The sequence below is a fragment of the Equus przewalskii genome, chromosome 17 (assembly GCF_037783145.1).
Source record: "Equus przewalskii isolate Varuska chromosome 17, EquPr2, whole genome shotgun sequence".
Taxonomy (NCBI): Eukaryota; Metazoa; Chordata; class Mammalia; order Perissodactyla; family Equidae; genus Equus; species Equus przewalskii.
The window spans coordinates 2598406-2615738 of NC_091847.1; the positions used below are offsets into that span (position 1 = coordinate 2598406).

At 59.1% G+C, this 17333-nt stretch overlaps 1 protein-coding gene across 1 annotated transcript in view; it reads left to right on the plus strand.

Moving 5' to 3' along the window:
* Positions 1-7532, plus strand: part of HS6ST1 (heparan sulfate 6-O-sulfotransferase 1) — a 46267-nt gene extending 38735 nt beyond the window's left edge. The window contains exon 2 of the mRNA XM_070580961.1: positions 4101-7532. Coding sequence (XP_070437062.1) covers positions 4101-4809 — 709 coding nt within the window. The 3' untranslated portion in view covers positions 4810-7532. The remainder of the gene's footprint in view (positions 1-4100) is intronic.
* Positions 7533-17333: the final 9801 nt, after the last annotated feature.

Here is a 17333-nt window from a genome sequence, read left to right on the forward strand (position 1 = left end):
CCTGCTGTGTTGTGTTGGCGGAGCGAATAGGGGCCAGGGCGGACGAGGTGAGTGGAGGTGAGGCTCGGGTGCACAAGCTCCCCAGGAAGCCGACAGACATGGCTGTGTGTGCCTGCAGGGGCTCCCGTGCCCTCCAGGCAGGTGCAGGCTGGGAGCTGGGCAGTGGCCTGGGGCTGCTGGCCCCACCAGCAGGTTCCAGAGTCTGCCCAGGCCCTTTGTCTTCACCACAGGCCATGTCTAGGGGACAGCATCGGGGACCCAGGGCATGGTGATGTCCTGTGGCCCGCCCTAACACCCCTCCCAGTCACCCCAGCCACAGCGAGCCCCTGCTCCTGTTCAGCCAGGCCAGCATCCAGAGATGCAGCAAGGAGAAGGCCAGTCAGCACCCGGGCGCTCAGTCGGCTCCTCTGGCTTCACCAGAGAGCGCCAGCGGGAAACTCCAAGGACCAGAAGGCTCGTGTGCTCTCCTGGAGCCTGCCAGATACAGACATCAGTGCAGACCACACCCTTAGTGACCCCTCCATGGGACCCCAGGCCTTCACACACCGGGAACTCTAACAGTTAGAGTCAGTCCAGTGATCTGAGCAGGCAGAGGGCAATCCTCACTATGGGGCTTCAGGTCAGCCAGCATGGACTCTGGCCTTCCTCATACCTTGCTGTGTGATGCTGGGCAAATCACATACCCTTTCCGGGCTATAAGCAGAGGAAGCTGGAAGACAGGTGGCCCTGTCCCTTGGGCCTCCCAGGTCCTGGCCGTAGGTCACTGGGTGACCTTTACGTCTCTGAGTTGACATCTATGCAACAGGAATGACTCATGGCCAAGGGCTTCTGTGAGTCCACACCTTGCCTCCCCAGGGTCCACAGGCACAGCAGTCGGGGGTTAGTGGCCCTGTCCCCCTCTCTGCAATGCCCAGGGTTCTGTGAGGGTCTGGGGGCAGCCGCTGCTCCCCGGACTCAGTGTGTTCTCGCCCTCAGAGCTCACATTTGGGGCTGGGTGGAGCTCCTCAAGGCCTAGGCTGGGCTGGCAGACAAACTTCTCTGTCAGTTGACACGTCCCACTCTGGTTTTCCATGCCCAGGAGAAGCTGCCACACCAGTCCATTTCCATGTGGAGGTCCGGCCCCGGACTGGGGAGGTCCAGGGAGGTCCCTGTGGGGTCTGGGGGTAGGATGCGGGCCCCAGCTGAGCACGGCGCACACAGCCACCTGCGTGGGTGGCGTTTGCTCATGCGCGTGTTCCTAGGCGTGTCCTTGTGTCTGTTGCGCTGTGTCTGCCTGTCTCTCTGGGCCCCTTCAGAAGCAGTGTCGTGGTCGGGTTCACAGAGGTCTTACTCTTGGTCTCTAGAAGGTGGGCTCCTGGGTGAACTGACCTCCCTCATCCCGGCCACACTAAGGGCTTTCTCACCACCAAACGGGGCTCCGCAGAGAGGAGCCTGGCCACCCGCCCACGCCAGCACGGAAGCCCCCGGGGGCCTCCAGGTGGCCGCCTCACCTCTTGGGCCTTGTCTCCTCCCCTGGGGGCTGAAGTGCTGTGTGAGGTGACCTCCCTGAGGCGCCTTCTGTCTTAGACCTTCTGACCCTCTCAGCCTTGTGCCCAGGGAGGCACCAGGGCTCTGCTCAGCACTCACACGGGGGCCAGCTCCTGCACACCCTCTCCCAACCCCAGGCTGAGATGAGAGGTCCCTGTGACAGAGGCCCCAGAGGCAGCATGAGCCTTCCCTGTGAGGTGGGACTGGCTAAGGTCTAGAGGACGAGCCAAAGTCAGCGATGAAGTAGAGGGAAGAGGACACACCCTGTGCAAAGGTCCTGGGGTATCTCTTGTAGGAGCCAGCAGGAGGGCCAAGAGGAGGTCACAGGGGGCTGGGAGGGCACAACGGGACTTTGTTCTTCTATCAAAGGCAGCAACAACCACTGAAGCATGTACCCTAGGAGCTGCGGGTTCGGATTTGGGCTGGAGGGCCCCCCGCACCTGAGGGACTGGAACACAAGCTGCCTGCAGAGGCCAGGAGCAAGTGGTCCCTGCTTGGGCTTGGGGGCACGTGGGGAGGATGCTTCCCGAGCAGACGGGGACCCGTCAGCCTCACGCCTGGCCTGGCCCAGGCAGCATCTGGGCAGGGGAGCCATGACCTGAGGCAGAGAGAACAGACAGCAGGACTCAGGCTGTTGGGGTGGGTGCAGGGCGTGGGGCAGGGGGCCAGGAGTTGGATGCCCGTCCTGCTCTCTACTGCTTGCTGAGAAGGAGGCTCACTGCCCACCCTTCAGGGCCTGCAGCTCCTGGGGGACCCTCTCCCCACCGTCTGCAGAGCCCCTCAGCGGGTGGCGCTTGGGTCCGCCGTGCCCTGTCCCCAGAGGCATGGTGCCAGCCCGTGGGGGCCACGGGGAGCGCCGGGTGTCTCTTCCTCAGGCTGTGCACAGCAGGACCAGCCTTGCCATCCACCCCAGGGGGCCGGCTGCCCCACCTGCTATGCCCAGGCCCTGCTGGGGGCCCCAGTGCCCAGAGCAAGTACTTCAGAGCGACTGCCCCTGCGGTTTTGTGGATGTGCCCCTGCAGGCTGGGGTTGCCTCCTACGTACCCGCCACCTTTGCTCTCACCGGTTAACATGGCTGCCCCCCAGGGCCCCTTACCCCCTGGGAGGTGTGGTCAGAGCCAGGCTCTGCCAGCAGACCCCTCAAGCTGCTTTGTGCCCCGCAGGTCTCCTAGAGGCCAGGCTGAGGGGTGGCGGGTGAGTTGGGTGCGCTTGTCGGGACCTAACGAGGGGGCCGTGTGGGTGCACTTTCATGTTGCCGTCTTGGGGGGTGCTGTGGGGCAGGGCCCTCCTGGATCTTCTCCCCCAAAGAGTGGTATGTGGGGCCCAGTGGGCCCCTGCTGCCCAATCTAAAGGACATTCTAGGCTGCCCACCCCAGGCCCTGGTTCTCTGTGGCAGGGCCCACCCCACCATTCACTGGGAGCTGGCTGTGCCAGCCCCGAAGGAGGGGCCCCCAAGAATAACTGAAAACCCCCTGGGGTCCACCCACCCTCAACAGGCCTGTCACAGCCACGTGGCCCGAGGTGTCCTGGTGCCATCAGGCCAGTCATCATAGTGTGCCCTGCAGGGACCTGAATCATCCTGGGCGCCTGTCACCCCGAGGGGTCCCCACTCACCAGCGCACTGCGGGCCTCCTCAAGTGCCCCCTCCCCAGTGCACACGCTCCCTCACACGCAGTGCAGGCCTCCTCGAGTCCCCTCTCCCCAGTGTAGACGCTCCCTCACGTGCAGTGCGGGCCTCCTCGAGTCCCTTCTCCCCGGTGTAGACACTCCCTCACGTGCAGTGCGGGCCTCCTCGAGTCCCTTCTCCCCGGTGTAGACGCTCCCTCACATGCAGTGCAGGCCTCGAGTCCCCTCTCCCCGGTGTAGACACTCCCTCACGTGCAGTGCAGGCCTCCTCGAGTCCCTTCTCCCCGGTGTAGACGCTCCCTCACATGCAGTGTTGGGGAGGTGCTGTCTTGAGTGATGCCTGACTACATGTGGTTGGGACAGTTCCAGGAGACAACATAAATTATGCCTCGTGGCCCACCGAGGGGTCCTGAGCTCGCTGGTCTATGCGCACCCCTCCCACAGTGGACCTCCCTGGGAGGGTGGGGTGGAGTTTGCCCTGTGCGAGCTCTGCCTGACACCCGGGACTGTGAGGGGCCCCTGGGCGGAACTGAGCCTGCCCCTGTGAACAGCTCTTTAAACCACTGGTTCCCAGTGGCATGGGCTCTGGGGCCACCCCGCTCCACCCCTGAGCCAGGGTAAAGTCGGGTTGTCCCTCCTGAGGCGCAAGCAGTCAGGAGGGCCTGCCTGGCGCTCAAGGGAAGCCCCTAGAGGAGGCCGTGGGTCAGAGTTCCGGAGGGTGCCCAAGATGGCCAGTGCCGGCCACTGTGGTGGTCACACTTGGCAGCTGTGGTGGCGGCTGGGTTTCTCATTCAGAAGTGGCCATTTTGAGAGCTAAACATAATGGTTGGTATCAGAGGTGAAGTTGCTTATCCGGGGTCCGTGGGGTCCAGCCCCTTCCCTCCTCCACCCCACAGCAGGCCCAGCCCCCTCGCGCCCTTGCCTCACCCCTCCCTGTCTCGTTGCAGGAAGTTCTACTATATCACCCTGCTGCGTGACCCCGTGTCCCGCTACCTGAGCGAGTGGCGGCACGTGCAGCGAGGGGCCACGTGGAAGACGTCGCTGCACATGTGTGACGGGCGCACGCCCACACCCGAGGAGCTGCCGCCCTGCTACGAGGGCACAGACTGGTCGGGCTGCACGCTGCAGGAGTTCATGGACTGCCCCTACAACCTGGCCAACAACCGCCAGGTGCGCATGCTGGCCGACCTGAGCCTCGTGGGCTGCTACAACCTGTCCTTCATCCCCGAGAACAAGCGCGCCCAGCTGCTGCTGGAGAGCGCCAAGAAGAACCTGCGCGGCATGGCCTTCTTCGGCCTGACGGAGTTCCAGCGCAAGACGCAGTACCTGTTCGAGCGGACGTTCAATCTCAAGTTCATCCGGCCCTTCATGCAGTACAACAGCACGCGGGCAGGCGGCGTGGAGGTGGACGAGGGCACCATCCGGCGCATCGAGGAGCTCAACGACCTGGACATGCAGCTCTACGACTACGCCAAGGACCTCTTCCAGCAGCGCTACCAGTACAAGCGGCAGCTGGAGCGCAGGGAGCAGCGCCTCAGGAGCCGCGAGGAGCGCCTGCTGCACCGCGCCAAGGAGGCGCTGCCCCGTGAGGACGCCGAGGAGGCCGGTCGCGTGCCCACTGAGGACTACATGAGCCACATCATTGAGAAGTGGTAGTGGCGGCCGGCCGAGGGGCGGGAGTTGGGGGGGAATCAGCCGGACAGACCGACGCCCCTGGGCCCACCCGGACTTATGGGGAGAGCCGCAAATTGGCGCCCCAGAAGGTAGCTGTGTCCTGAACGCAGAGGAGGGTGTGGGGCAGCGGTGGGCCAGGGTGGGTTCCCACTGTCTCCCAGGCCCGGATCTGAGAAGTCAACCTGTGCAGCCCACTGGTCAGGGGAAGTGTGCCTGAGGGCCGCCCCAGTGAGGTCTGCGCAGGCGCCTGCCCGCTCCCCCGGCCCTGCTCACTCTGCACAGCCAAGGATTGGAGACAGGAAGGGGACAGTGGAGTGGAGTGGGTACTGGGCTGTCGGGCCGGGAGCACATCCCATGCCCTCTGTGCACACACCCACTCCCCCCCACAGGCCAGTAGGGAATGAGACCAGCTCCCAGCATCTGCCCCAGGCCCAGGCCATCCCAGCAGCCCCTGGCCTCTGGTGGCCCCATTGCCCCAGGGCCTACGTGAAGCCCCTCCCTGGGAATACGGGCAGCCCTTTGAGGTCTCGTCAGGAATGGAGCCCCCAGTGTACCCATCTTCACAGTCAGGGACCCCCATTTCTGAAGCCAAGAAGATCTAGTCCAGCCCCTTGGGAAGCCCACCCCCATTTCCAGCCCAAGGTCAAAACCCACTTTCTGGCTTCATGCTTTGGGTCAGGAGATTAAAGCATACCTCCTGGGACCCCTCACCCCATATCCCACAGTCCGCAGACTGAGGAGGACTGTGGGGACGTGGGCCCCACACGGTGCTGCCCCCTTTCGTGAGCAGAGTACATCCCAGGTGTGGGAAGGCTGTGGCCACCTGTGTCTGAGCAGCCCCCAGCTGGCCTCCGGGGGTGACCAGCCAGCCAGGCCAGCTCAGACAGGAAGGGGGATGGGAACCGAGAGCATCCCCTGCCCCGTTCTCCTTTCTGACCCTCTGGGATGAGTGAGCGGACTGCCCCCAGCCCCAGCCCATCACTTGGACGTTATTCCAGGCTCCCACCCACTGTGCCACGGCCCCCGTACGAAGTACAGTCCAGCCCCTGTCAGCTGGACCCCAGCAGATGGCAGCTGCTGCCCGTAAGCCATACCTGGAGCCAGGGCAGTTCTGGGTGGCCAGGAGGGGTCCCTGGGCTTCCAGATTCTCAGCTAGGGTGCAAGCTCCCTGGTCCCCCTGCCCCGGCTCTCCCGGCGTCCTCCCTGCCCCCCCACCGGTCAGGCCCTGCTCCCGGCAGCCCCACAGGTTAGAGAAGCCATGTCCCACAGCCGTTGTAGACGCTCGTCGTGCACCGTCCCTCCTGTGCTCAAGCGGGCCGGGCCAGTGTCCCCTCGACTTGCCCCCCTGCGTGAGGCCCACACTTGGGTTCTGGGGCGCTGAGTGCGAGCCCCACACCTGAGGTGGATGGGCGCCCCGGCTCCAACAGAGGAAGCACACATGCCCGGACGCTGCAGGCTGGACTCAAGGAGGGCGGGGAGCACCATGGGCCCCCTGGCGAGGCGCCGGCGGGGACAGCAGTCTCCTGGGAGATCCCGCCAGGGGTTCCATGCCCCACGTGCCGCTCAGCCACCCCAGCAGTCCCACCACAGAGTGAAGGCCTGGGAGCAGGGAGCCTTAAATAGCGCAGGGAAAGCTAAAGTGTTGAAGGAGGGGGCTGCCCAGCAGGAAGCAGCTTTAGTCTCTGCTCCTCTGACATAAGGGCCCCGCCTTTGACCTTCCTGCTGGCCACTTCTGTAGTCCAAGGGCAGAGTGGTCGGCAGGCCCGAGCGGGCACCCTGCCAGCCCAGCCCAGGACCACCCCTCGAGTGGGCACATCGCGCCGAGGAGGTGAGGTGACTGAGTGGCTCTTTAAGGGGAGTGAAGGTCAGTGGGGGTGTCTGGGCCCTGAGGCTCATCGTTTGGGGTGCGTGTGCTCCAGGGAGGAGGCCAGGACGCGTGTGCGAGAGCCCCATGGCCTTGCACAAGCGTGCGAGGTGCCAGGAGCTCGCTGTGGCCTCCTGTCAGGAGCTGGCTGACTCCAGGGCGTGAGTGAAAGCCCAGCGCTGTTCTGCCTGAGCCCCTGGGCAGCCGGCCAGCAGCCTGGCTCAGGACCGCCCTCATGTGGGCCTGAGTGTCGGATCTGTTCTGTACATATTGGAATGTGTTAACTTATGGCCCGTTGTCCCACTTCACGTGGAAACACGGGTCTCTCCTCGGTTTCTTTGCTGCATCTGGAAAGCTCTCTGCCTCAGGCCAGCACCCAGGCGGAGATGCCCAGAGACAGGCCCTGGCTGGCAGAGCCCCCAGCCCCCAAGGCTCCAGGCCAGCTCTTCCCACTGACGGTTCCTGGGCCTGCGGCATCTCCTCGACCCTACGCGGGGCCCCCAGGCTCTTCCTGGGGTTGAGAGGACAGACGCCAGCACAGCGCGTGACCGCTTGTTCCCCACACAGGCCTGCACCCTCTGCTGGAGGAGGGGCCGGGGACGGCCGACTGCCCGAGCAACGAGTCTGTGAACTTTTTGGGAACTGGAAGTGTTTATCTTGAACCCAGGAGCGTTTAAAGCTTTATTTATTTATAGCTTCTTATTAAAAAAAAAGTGTTGAGAAGAAATCTTTTGGTTATTCATACAAAAAAATGATGATGGGAAAGCAAGTCATAATCATCTAATTGTTTTTGTCTAGGTCAAGAATGAATGTTAGCAGATGAAATAAACCCTGAAAAGGAGCATCGTGTGCTGTGGTCTGTGGTGGTTAAGGCAGCGTCCACCTGGCGCAGTCTGGCCGGGACCTTCCGGTCTGGCCTCCACAGTGAGCGTCTGTGAGCACGGGATGGGCACAGGCGGCCTGTGAGGCGGGGCTGACCTGCTTCTCCGCTGAGGAATGCCTGCTGGAAGTAGGAGAGGTGACTGTCTGCGCACAGAATCATTTGGTAGTCGTGAGCGACGTGCTTGGACAGATGAGCCCAGCGTCAGGCCGGCAGAGGGAAGTGCGCCACGTGCTGCCTTCCCGGCTCCCTCTCCCTCGGCTTCAGGTGACAGGTGGGCAGCGCAGCCCACGGACACTCATGAGTCTCAGGCTAGGTTAACCTGGATTAACCTCCTGTCGCATGTTAGCCTGTGCTCCCGCTGTCTCTGTACACACGCACACGCGTGCGCTCACATACATGCACGCATACACTGACATGCGGACATGTGCACGTTGTTCAGAAACAGCTGAAAATGAGCTGCGGTCCTGGAAGACTTCTAAGTACTGTAGCCTGTACCTCTAAGAATAACATTCTGCTGCAAAACCCAACTCTGTTATGTCCCCAAATTTAACATAAATGCAATAATATTAGGGGATACACAGGCCACATCCACATTTTCCCGTTGTCTTCGGAATGTCTGTGCTCCGCCCGCGGCCCGCTGTGGCCTCTCTATCCCCATGTCTCCTTTAGCAAGCAGAGCCAGCCCGCCTTCTCCGTCTGTCTGAGTATTGACATTTTAGCATAGGCTGGTTGACTCTTAGAAGGTCTACATGTGTCTGATTGTTTCCTCTGATCAGATGCGGTTAAACGTGTGGGGTGCAAATGCCCCCACGTGAGGTGATTCTGGTCACTAGCACTGATGGACTTCAGTTCTCTGTCCCAGGGGACGAGAGAGCCCTTGCTCAATTTCTGCCTCCTGCTGTGACCACAGGGCTGATAAAAGCAGTCAGTTCCTTGCTTTTTCTTCTCGGAAATGGATCTGTCATGCTCAGAGGTGGGGCTGGCTGCCTCCAGGGGCCCTAGTGTGCCAAACCCTGCACTTCTTTCTGCACGGGTCCTGGGGAGACTCAGCAGGCTGAGCTAGTCCCAGTGACTGTCACACGCAAGACTAACAAAGCCACGTTGGAGCCAAGACCTCAAGGGCTGAGGGGTCTCCTTTTCCTCTCCCTTCCCAGAATGTGTACCTGGATGGTCCTTCCTCATGCTGTCCCAGCCATGTGGGAGACAGGATAGGATGGAGGTGCAAGGTGGCTGAGCCTCCGCTCCACACCACCCCCCACCCCAGCTGCCTGCAGAGCGGAGAACAGGAGCCACGGAGGGAGCAAGCGAATGAAGGGCAGACCAGAGCCCAGGAGACTGGGCACAGGCAGGACTCACAGCAGCCCCAGGGGCAAAGGTGGCCGCTGCCGTCACTGGAGCTTCCCCTCCTGTGTGGGAGAGTCAGTGGGAGGCAGACACGGCTGCCCCTTAAAGCCCCAGCCCTCAGATCCGAGGAGGGAGAGCGTTATCGACCCTCTTGAGTGTGGGGGAGCGTTGCTCTTCAGTAATGAGGCAGATTCGTGAGGGAGGAGCCCCAGTGTGAAAAGACCTGTGCAGGCCACGCGCCGGCCCCCCTGGACATTGCATCCAGCCGCCAGCCTGGCTCTTCCCCAGGAAGGCAGGACGGAAGTGTCCTCCTCTCCATGATGGCTCCAGTCAGCTCTGCAGGGCCCATGTGACCGGATGGAAGGCAGTCGATCCTGAAAATACCTCCCCCTGAGGGGCTTCCCATCTGCCCACTGCTTTTCCGAGTTGAAGGCCACTTTCCAGTCTTCCTGAGCCCTAGTCCCTACCTGGCCCCTCAGCCCCCTCTCTGCACTCGCTGTAGTGCCCGCTGTGTGGGCCAAGCCGGCAGCCCCGTCCACCCCCATGGTCCCTGTCTTCCAGCGCTGCTGGGCAAGCCTGCATCTGACCTGGTTCCTCTGGGCTCTGGGTTCAGACAGGCACCCCCCTGCTTGCCTTGTCCCCTCTTCACACCCAGTGCTGCTGCGGCAGCTTCCTGGGGTAGGCCTGCCACCTCCACCCCCTGCATCCTCCGCTCATGCAAGCCCTCCGGGCAGCTGTCCTCACACAGCACTCTGGGCTCAGTTCCACGGCCCTTCTTGAGGGCAAGTAGTCCCAACTCACCCCGCCTGGGCACCGTCCCCTTTGCAGTGACCCGGAGAGGATCCTGTCCTCTGGCCCGCATGCTCCCAGTGCAGAGCAGTGGGCTCCCTGGGAACCCGTGGGCAGCCCCAAGAGGATGGGAGCCCACAGTCCCCTCCTGGGAGCATGCACCTGGTCTCGGAGACCTCCAAGACTAGGAGGACGCCAGGTGTGTTGATGTCGTGGGGACCCTTTGCCTGACACCTGCTTCTGGCTGACCAGGCCCCCTCCCCACAGGCTTCTGCCCTACTATATGAGGTGGGCACCCAACCCCCCTGACACAGGTGCTGTGGGAGCCTGGTCTTGGCTCCCCTCCTTGCTGCAGCAAGAGAAGCCTTTCAGGAACACAGCTTTGCTGTCAGATGGGGGTCTGGGCTCCGACTGGACCGCTGACCCACTGCCTTCTCTGTGAGGTGGGGGCTGCCGTCAGGGTCCACCTGCTTCTGGAGGACAGGAGCCAGGCCCAGGCGGGGCACACCACATGCTACATCTTCATGTCTGCCTCCAACCCTGACCACGAACAAGCACAGAGCGCTGACCCTGCCCACGACCCACTCAGTCACAACCACTGCGCTGCCCACCGTGGAGCACAGCCAGGTGGGCCCAGTCCCTCCTGTGGGCACACCTAAGGACTATCCCTCTCTTTTTCCTTTCTTGTCTTGCTCAGCCACAGCCTCCGGCTTCAGGGAGGACCTGGGCTCCTGGCAGGCCCAGAGGAGGGGTCTGAATTGACAGGGCACTGCCCAGACTTGCCCCCAAACGTGCCCTCTGTAAGGAAACTGCTCACTCCCTGACTCCCCGTCCCCATTCCCCAAGCGTGATTTGCTTTTCAATTTGTTCAAGTTCATAGTCTCTCCTAGATAGAACCAGTGTTGGGATCCCCCGTCCTCTGCTTCCCCTCCTCTTTGGGTGGCATCAGGGCCCAGGAGACACTCCTATCCCCCGGTGACGGGTGACAGGGTGTTCACAAAGCCCCCCTATGCTGTCCCCTGCTGCCTTGTCAAGAAGGCCACCAGGCCCCGGCCAGGGCGGCCAGCCTCCATCCTTGCCGGCTCCCCTGCAGTCCGTCCAGGGCAGTGGGAGCTCAGGGGCACCCTCTTGGCTTCAGTGAGCCCCAGAAAGCCCCCCGGGGACCAGGCTGCCCTTCTGATGCTCTGCTGACAGCCCGCATCTCAGCTCTCCTGGCCCTGCCACCCCTCTCTCAGCGCCTCCCCGTGCCCCCGGGACCCCCCACCGCAGGCAGGTGCGGGGTTCCCGCCCACCAGCCATGGGACGCCGGCTCTCCGTGGGAAGTCGCCACACCGCCATTTCTCCGGCGCTGCCGCTGACCCGGCCTGCAAACAGCCGGCCCCAGGGGCCCAGCAGCTGGGCGGTCCCTGCGCTTCCCCTCAGGCCCGGCCCTCCATAGACCATGAGCAGCAGCGTGGGGACCCACGTGCTCCCCTTCGCGGGGAGCTCGCGGCCTGGCGGAGCACTGGTGCAGCGCCCGTGCCCCCGAGGGCCTGGCCCTAGGTTCCTGCCTGGCAGCGGTGCCAGCCGAGCTCCCCGTGGCCCCTGGGGCTGTCAGGAGGGCTGTTGGGAGGGTCTCCAGAGCCTGGCCGGGGCCTCTGCCATCGGCACGGTGCACTCCACGTGGGAGGGGATTGTCCCCTCCAAATACAGCTCAGGCTCAGAGTAGAGCCTGCCTGTCGTCCCTTGGTATTTATCGCCTCCTTTGATATTATCGCCTCCTTTGTCAGCAATGGAGCCTCCAAGTATCAGCGGGAGCACAGCCAGCCAGGGTCAAGACTACGCTTCCCAGCTCCTCACAGTGAGAGATGGCTACACCATTCAACTCTGGCCAAGAATGCAAGAGAAGATGACACTTGCAGCTTTGGGAGACATCCTAAAAGGGAAGCAGTGGGCCCTTCTTACCTAATGGCTAGAATGGGGATGTGATGGCTGGAGGTCAAGCAGCCTTATTGCACCATGAAGTAGAAGCCTTGTGTCGAGGATGGGAGAGCAATAAGGTAGGTCTCTGATGACTATGGAACCACCCTACCAGCTTTCGGCCTCCTACCCCAAGACTTTATCCATGTAAGAGAGAAATACACATGTACTTTGTTTAAGCTGCTGCTGCTTGGAGTTTCTGTCTCTCTCAACGACACCTAATCCTAATAATGATGGACACGTGACATGGCCACTAAAGATGGCGTTCCTGCAAAGGAAACACAGCTGGAGCCCAGTGACAACCTCCATTCCACCACCTGCTGGGGACGTGCTGCTTGAAGACTGGCCGCCTGCGGCTCCTGGCTTCATACGTGCAGACCTGCTGCCGTGCAGAGTGGGAGCGAGGGCCTTCCTCCTGTCTACCCTTGGTGCCTTTGGAATTTTGAAATGAGTGAATGAATTACCTATTTGAAACATGGAGGGCTGAAAATAACAAAAGTGAAATTCAAGAGTGATCTTCTCAGCTGTCACAGCACAGGGAGAAGGTGGGACTCAGGCTGGAGGAATGAGGGGACCTCAGCTTTCTCTGTACCATGTTACGTGTTATAGTTAGAAAACAGGCAAATAAAGGAATAATAACTGTCCCTTGTGGGTGGTGGGGACGTGGGGGCTTGTCATGTTATTCTCTCTACTTTTCCTTATGGTTTTCTGTTTCTCAAAATCAAATCACTGTTGTCAAAAGCCTGCACTGAGGCAGGCGCAGAGCTCAGGCTGCAGGTCAGGCTTCCGGCTCCCGGCCAGGCAGGCAGCCGGGCCCAAAAGCGCCCAGGCTGAGACGCAGGCCCGGGGCCCTGGGGCTTTGAGCATTTGTTTCATGTCATTTTGCTGGATGAACCATAAAGTCATCGTGATGTTCTCCAGTGTGGCCCGGCCTCCCCTACACATGTGTCGTCCCCTTCTCCAGAGCCCCCAGTGTAGGGGGAAAGCCAGCTCCACTGGCCTCTTGACACCCGAAGTGGGGAGCTCCTCGTCACTGACACTCGGGGGGCTGATCGCCAGCCAGTAGGGACAAAAGTCCTGGCTCCCTACTTGGCCTCCTCTGGCATTCCTCACGGGGATGTGGGAGCCTAGTACAGTCGAGGCTCCCCGCCTGGCCTGGGGTGGCGTGGGGCCACAGATTTTCCTGGGGTGCTTGGCTGGTAGAGGGATTATTGCCTGGGAGTTTTCTGTTCTGCTGGGCTGCCCCCTCCCGCTCCTTCGGCTAAGAGAGCGGCTCTCTCGGGGCCTTTCTGTCTGTGCCCACTGGCGATGCTGGCTGCCGGCCGCTTCTCCTCCAGGTCCGGGACACGTGAGACCAAAAGAAAACCCAGGGACTCGCTACCATCCATTCCTTGGGTCTCGAGGTCCCTAGCTGGTCCATTTTCTTTTCTCTGCCTTTTAGAGTCTAGACAGATAGATAGATGATAGATAGATAGAGAGATAGATATAATATATATGTTACATATAATATGTATGACAGATAGATATCGATAGATGAATATATAACATGTACTATACGTAGGTCTATACAACATCCAGGGTTTTGAGCTTGGCTTAGCAGGAGGAGTGTGTGGGTCTGCTCCTCGCTCCCGGAAGCAGAAGCTCCCCATCTAGAGTTGGATTTTAACCACGCTGCCTTTGGACAGGGTTGTTCCCGACCCAGGACAGGCATCAGCATGTCCTTTGAGCGCCTGACCGAGGCTCCGTGCAGAAGGACGTCAGGCCCAGTGGCTGAGAAATTTGATGTGAGGCCAGAACAATGACCACTGCAAGTCCTTGCTACTCCCCTTCTACCAACAAACTCTACCTGGGACGGCGCCCGCGGCAAGCCCTGGCCCAGGCCCTCCTGACACACCTTCTTGGGATCCCCTCCTTATAGGGAGGAAGGGGGAAGCTTTCTTGGGGTCCCCTCCTTAGCACACCATTTGCAATGGAATCCTTGCTCTGGGTCTGCTTCCCGGGACACAAACATGGAGACCTTGATTCCAGGGCGGCCACCGGAAGTCATCTCCCCACGCTGCTTCCCCTCGAGCGAGCCACAGTGGAATGCGGGCAGGGAAGCCGGTACCCTCACTCTCAGCCTGGGGCAGGCCTGCAGGCAGCCAGAGGACTGGCACTGCCAAAAGTGACCATCTCACATGGCTCCGGGGGCTGGTACCGAAAAGAGCCTCCTGGGCCGTTCTCTGCTCGTGGCCCCATTACAAAAGGCCCCCTTCCTCATCCCAGCTATTCAGGCCAGGCCCCGGGACGGAAATAAAGGCTAGAGGGGGAGGGGTGGGGCAAAACAAGCCTGGTGAGACCCACTGGAAAAAGCTACTCCCACCTTAGGCCAGCCCACCCAGGGGAGATGTGCCTCATGGAAGGGTACACCACAGCCATGGGGTCCATGCTGTGCACATTACATGCCATATGCATGCACGTGCTGTGTCAGTTACATGCTGTGCGTGGTATATGCCATGTGCTTCATGCTCTATGCTACATGCTGTACATAGTATGTGCTCTGTTACATGCTATACATCATAGATGCTGTTACATGCTATCTGTGGTGTACGTTGCATAGTGTGTTAGTCACTATGCATGTTAGACACTGTGTATTATGTAGCATGTACTGTATTATGTGTTACATGCTATATGTGTTATGAATTACATGCTGTATGTTACACACAATACATATTATGTGCTGTGTGTGTTACATGCCATAATACCCATGGTGACACATGCTATATATTACATGGTATACATGTTATACACCGTGTTGACACATGTTGTGTGTTATGTGCCATACATGCACACATGCTATATATTGCATGTTGTGCGTGGCTTACACCATGTGTTACATGCTATACGTGTTATACACCATATGTGTTCCATGCGACTCCGCACAAACACTGACCAGTTGAGTCCAGTCTCCCTGGAGGAGGTGCCCCTGGCTGCTGCCGCCTGTGCCCCTCCAACTCTGCATTCGCTTCACTCCAGCCCTGCCCGCGGAGGCGCTGCTGCAGGCTTGCACGCCAGGCCCCCGAGCCTCAGAGAGGGGCCGCGTGTGTGACGAGCTGGGCCTGGCGAGAGCACGGCCCACAGAGAGGAGCTTTGCCCATTCTCATATCTGCGTCATATGAATTCACCGTAATTTCTTTGTCCATTCTGTCATTGTTGGACATTGGTTTGTTCCGAATTTTGAGCCACTTATGAATACAGTTGCTATTAACTTATTTATGTGGACATATGTTTTTACTTCTCTTGGGTAAATACCAAAGAGTGGAATTTCCGGGCCATATAAAAGTATGTTTTAGCTTTATAACAAACTTCCAGTTTTTCAAAGTCTTTGAACTCATTTCCCCCCCAGGCAGTGGTGACAGTGTCCACGGCTCCACATCCTTGCCAACCTTTGTTGATGTCAGTCTTTCCAACTTCACTCTTCTAGCAGTTGGACAGTGGTGTCCGTGACTTTTCACTTGTCTTACTCAGATAAGTAATGACGTTGAGTATCTGGCATATGCTTATGGGCTATTTGAATTTCCTCTTTCATGAAATGTGTCTTTCACTCATTTTTTTTTTAATTGGGTTGTCTTTTTCTTATTGACTTGTGGCAATTCTTTAAGTATTCTTGACAGGAACCCTTTGTCAAATGTGTGTATTCTGAATATCTTCTCCCAGTCTTTGGTTTACTGTTCACTCTCCTAATGAGCTCTTTTGATGAAGACAAGTTCTCAATTTTGATAAAGTCTATTAGTGTTTTTCGTGTCTTTTTGGCCAAATAAATGTAAGCAGAAATGTTATATAAGACTTCCAGGAAGCCTCCTTAAAAAGGATAGGACGTGCGCTTCACCCCGCCTTCCTCTATCCTGCTGCCTAGAACACACCTGTGATGGCTGGCGTGCTGGCAACCCATCTTAGACAATGAGGTGATCTTGGGAATGGAAGCCACAAGATGGAAGGAGGCTGAGCCATCATGAGAACACCTTACTGGCCCTAAAACTGTCTCCTTCCAGACTTCTTTTACACGAGACCGAAGTAAACTTCTGTCTTGTATAAGCCCGTTGTTCAGGACTTTGTTCCTTGTAGCTGAACCTAATCACAATGATATATGAAGAAAGAGCAAGTGGCAAACTCACCAATTACCTGCTGTTTTCGCTTCAGCATCAAACCCTCTCTAAAGCAGCAGGCCTCGCTTCCCACTGTCCAGCAGAGTCTCCCAGTGAGCTTATAAAAGGGGGATGCCCGGCCAGGCTGCGCCTGAGTGGGAGCCCAGCACCCAGGCTTCAGCCAGGAAGTAGCCCCCACGCCACTCCCCACGGGCTGCCGAGGTCGAGACCCGGTGCTTCAAATCAGCAATTACACAGGCATAACAGTCTAGGCGACTGAGCTTTGGCCTCTGGTGAGAAGCGGACCGATGCAAAGAGACTTACCAGATACAAATAGAGTTCTAACTCATGCCTTGAAACGTACGCAGAACCCGCCAGCCAGCAAAACAAACAAGTTAGCTTATTTGGAGCGCACGTGCAGTGCAGAACATGGAGCAGCAGGATCAGGAGCCAGAGGGTCTTGGCTCCGGGGGAATGACCCTGGGCCAATTCTATTTCTGTGAGCTGCAGTTTTCGCCTCTGAAATATGAGTTGATTAGATGTAACGCCTGCCTGGCCCCCAATTGTTGTGAGGATCAAATAAGATAATGGATTTCCCACGGCCTTGTATGTCACATTCAGGCAAATTTCTGCCATCTCTGCACCACGGGCGTGAGGAGATTCTGTCCAGCCACACCGCCTTCTGAAGGACCACTGCACAGCCTCGCTCCCTCCAGAGCTTTGCACGGAGCCACTGGACCAAGGCCCAGGCCCCCAGCCACCTGGAGCAAGGGTCGGTCCTTATCGTCCTTTGGACCTCGATGCCTCAGGGGATGAAGTGAAAGTTGTTTATCTTCTCCATGGAAAATGCAAAAGGCACAGACACACAACCCACAACATACACACACAACCTCAGGGTCCACTGTCACCAGGAAGCCCACTGTGAACTTAAATTGAGAACACCTGTCCACAGCGTGTCACCTCTGCTCAGGACCAGAGAGAGCAGCCACTCCAGACAGTGGGACTATGACGGTTAAGTAGGATGTGGCAGGGAACAGCCCAGTGAGTGATAAGCCCTCCAACTGAGATTACTCCTGGACACCTTGGGACAGTGTCCCCAACCCTCCCTTCTAACAGGAGGCAGCTCTCCACCCTTGGTGCCTGTTACAGACTGAATCGTGTCCCCCCTGAAATCCATATGTTGAAACCCTAACCCCCAAAGTGACCGTATTTGGAAATAGGGCCTTTAAGGAGGTACTTTATGTTAAATGAGGTCATGAGGATGGGGCCCTGACCCAATAGGATTGGTGTCCTTATAAGAAGAGGAGGTGACACGGGGGATGTGCACCCACGTGAGGACACAGTGAGAAGACGGCCCTCTACAAGCTACAGAGAGAGGCCTCGAGGGAAACGAACCCTGCCGACACCTTGGTCTTGGCCGTCCAGCCCCCAGAGCTGTGAGAAATAATGTCTGTTGTGTAAGCCGCCCAGTCTGTGGCATTTTGTTATGGCGGCCCGTGCCGACTGAGAGAGTGCCCGCGGCCTGAGGTCGGCCCTGGGCGGC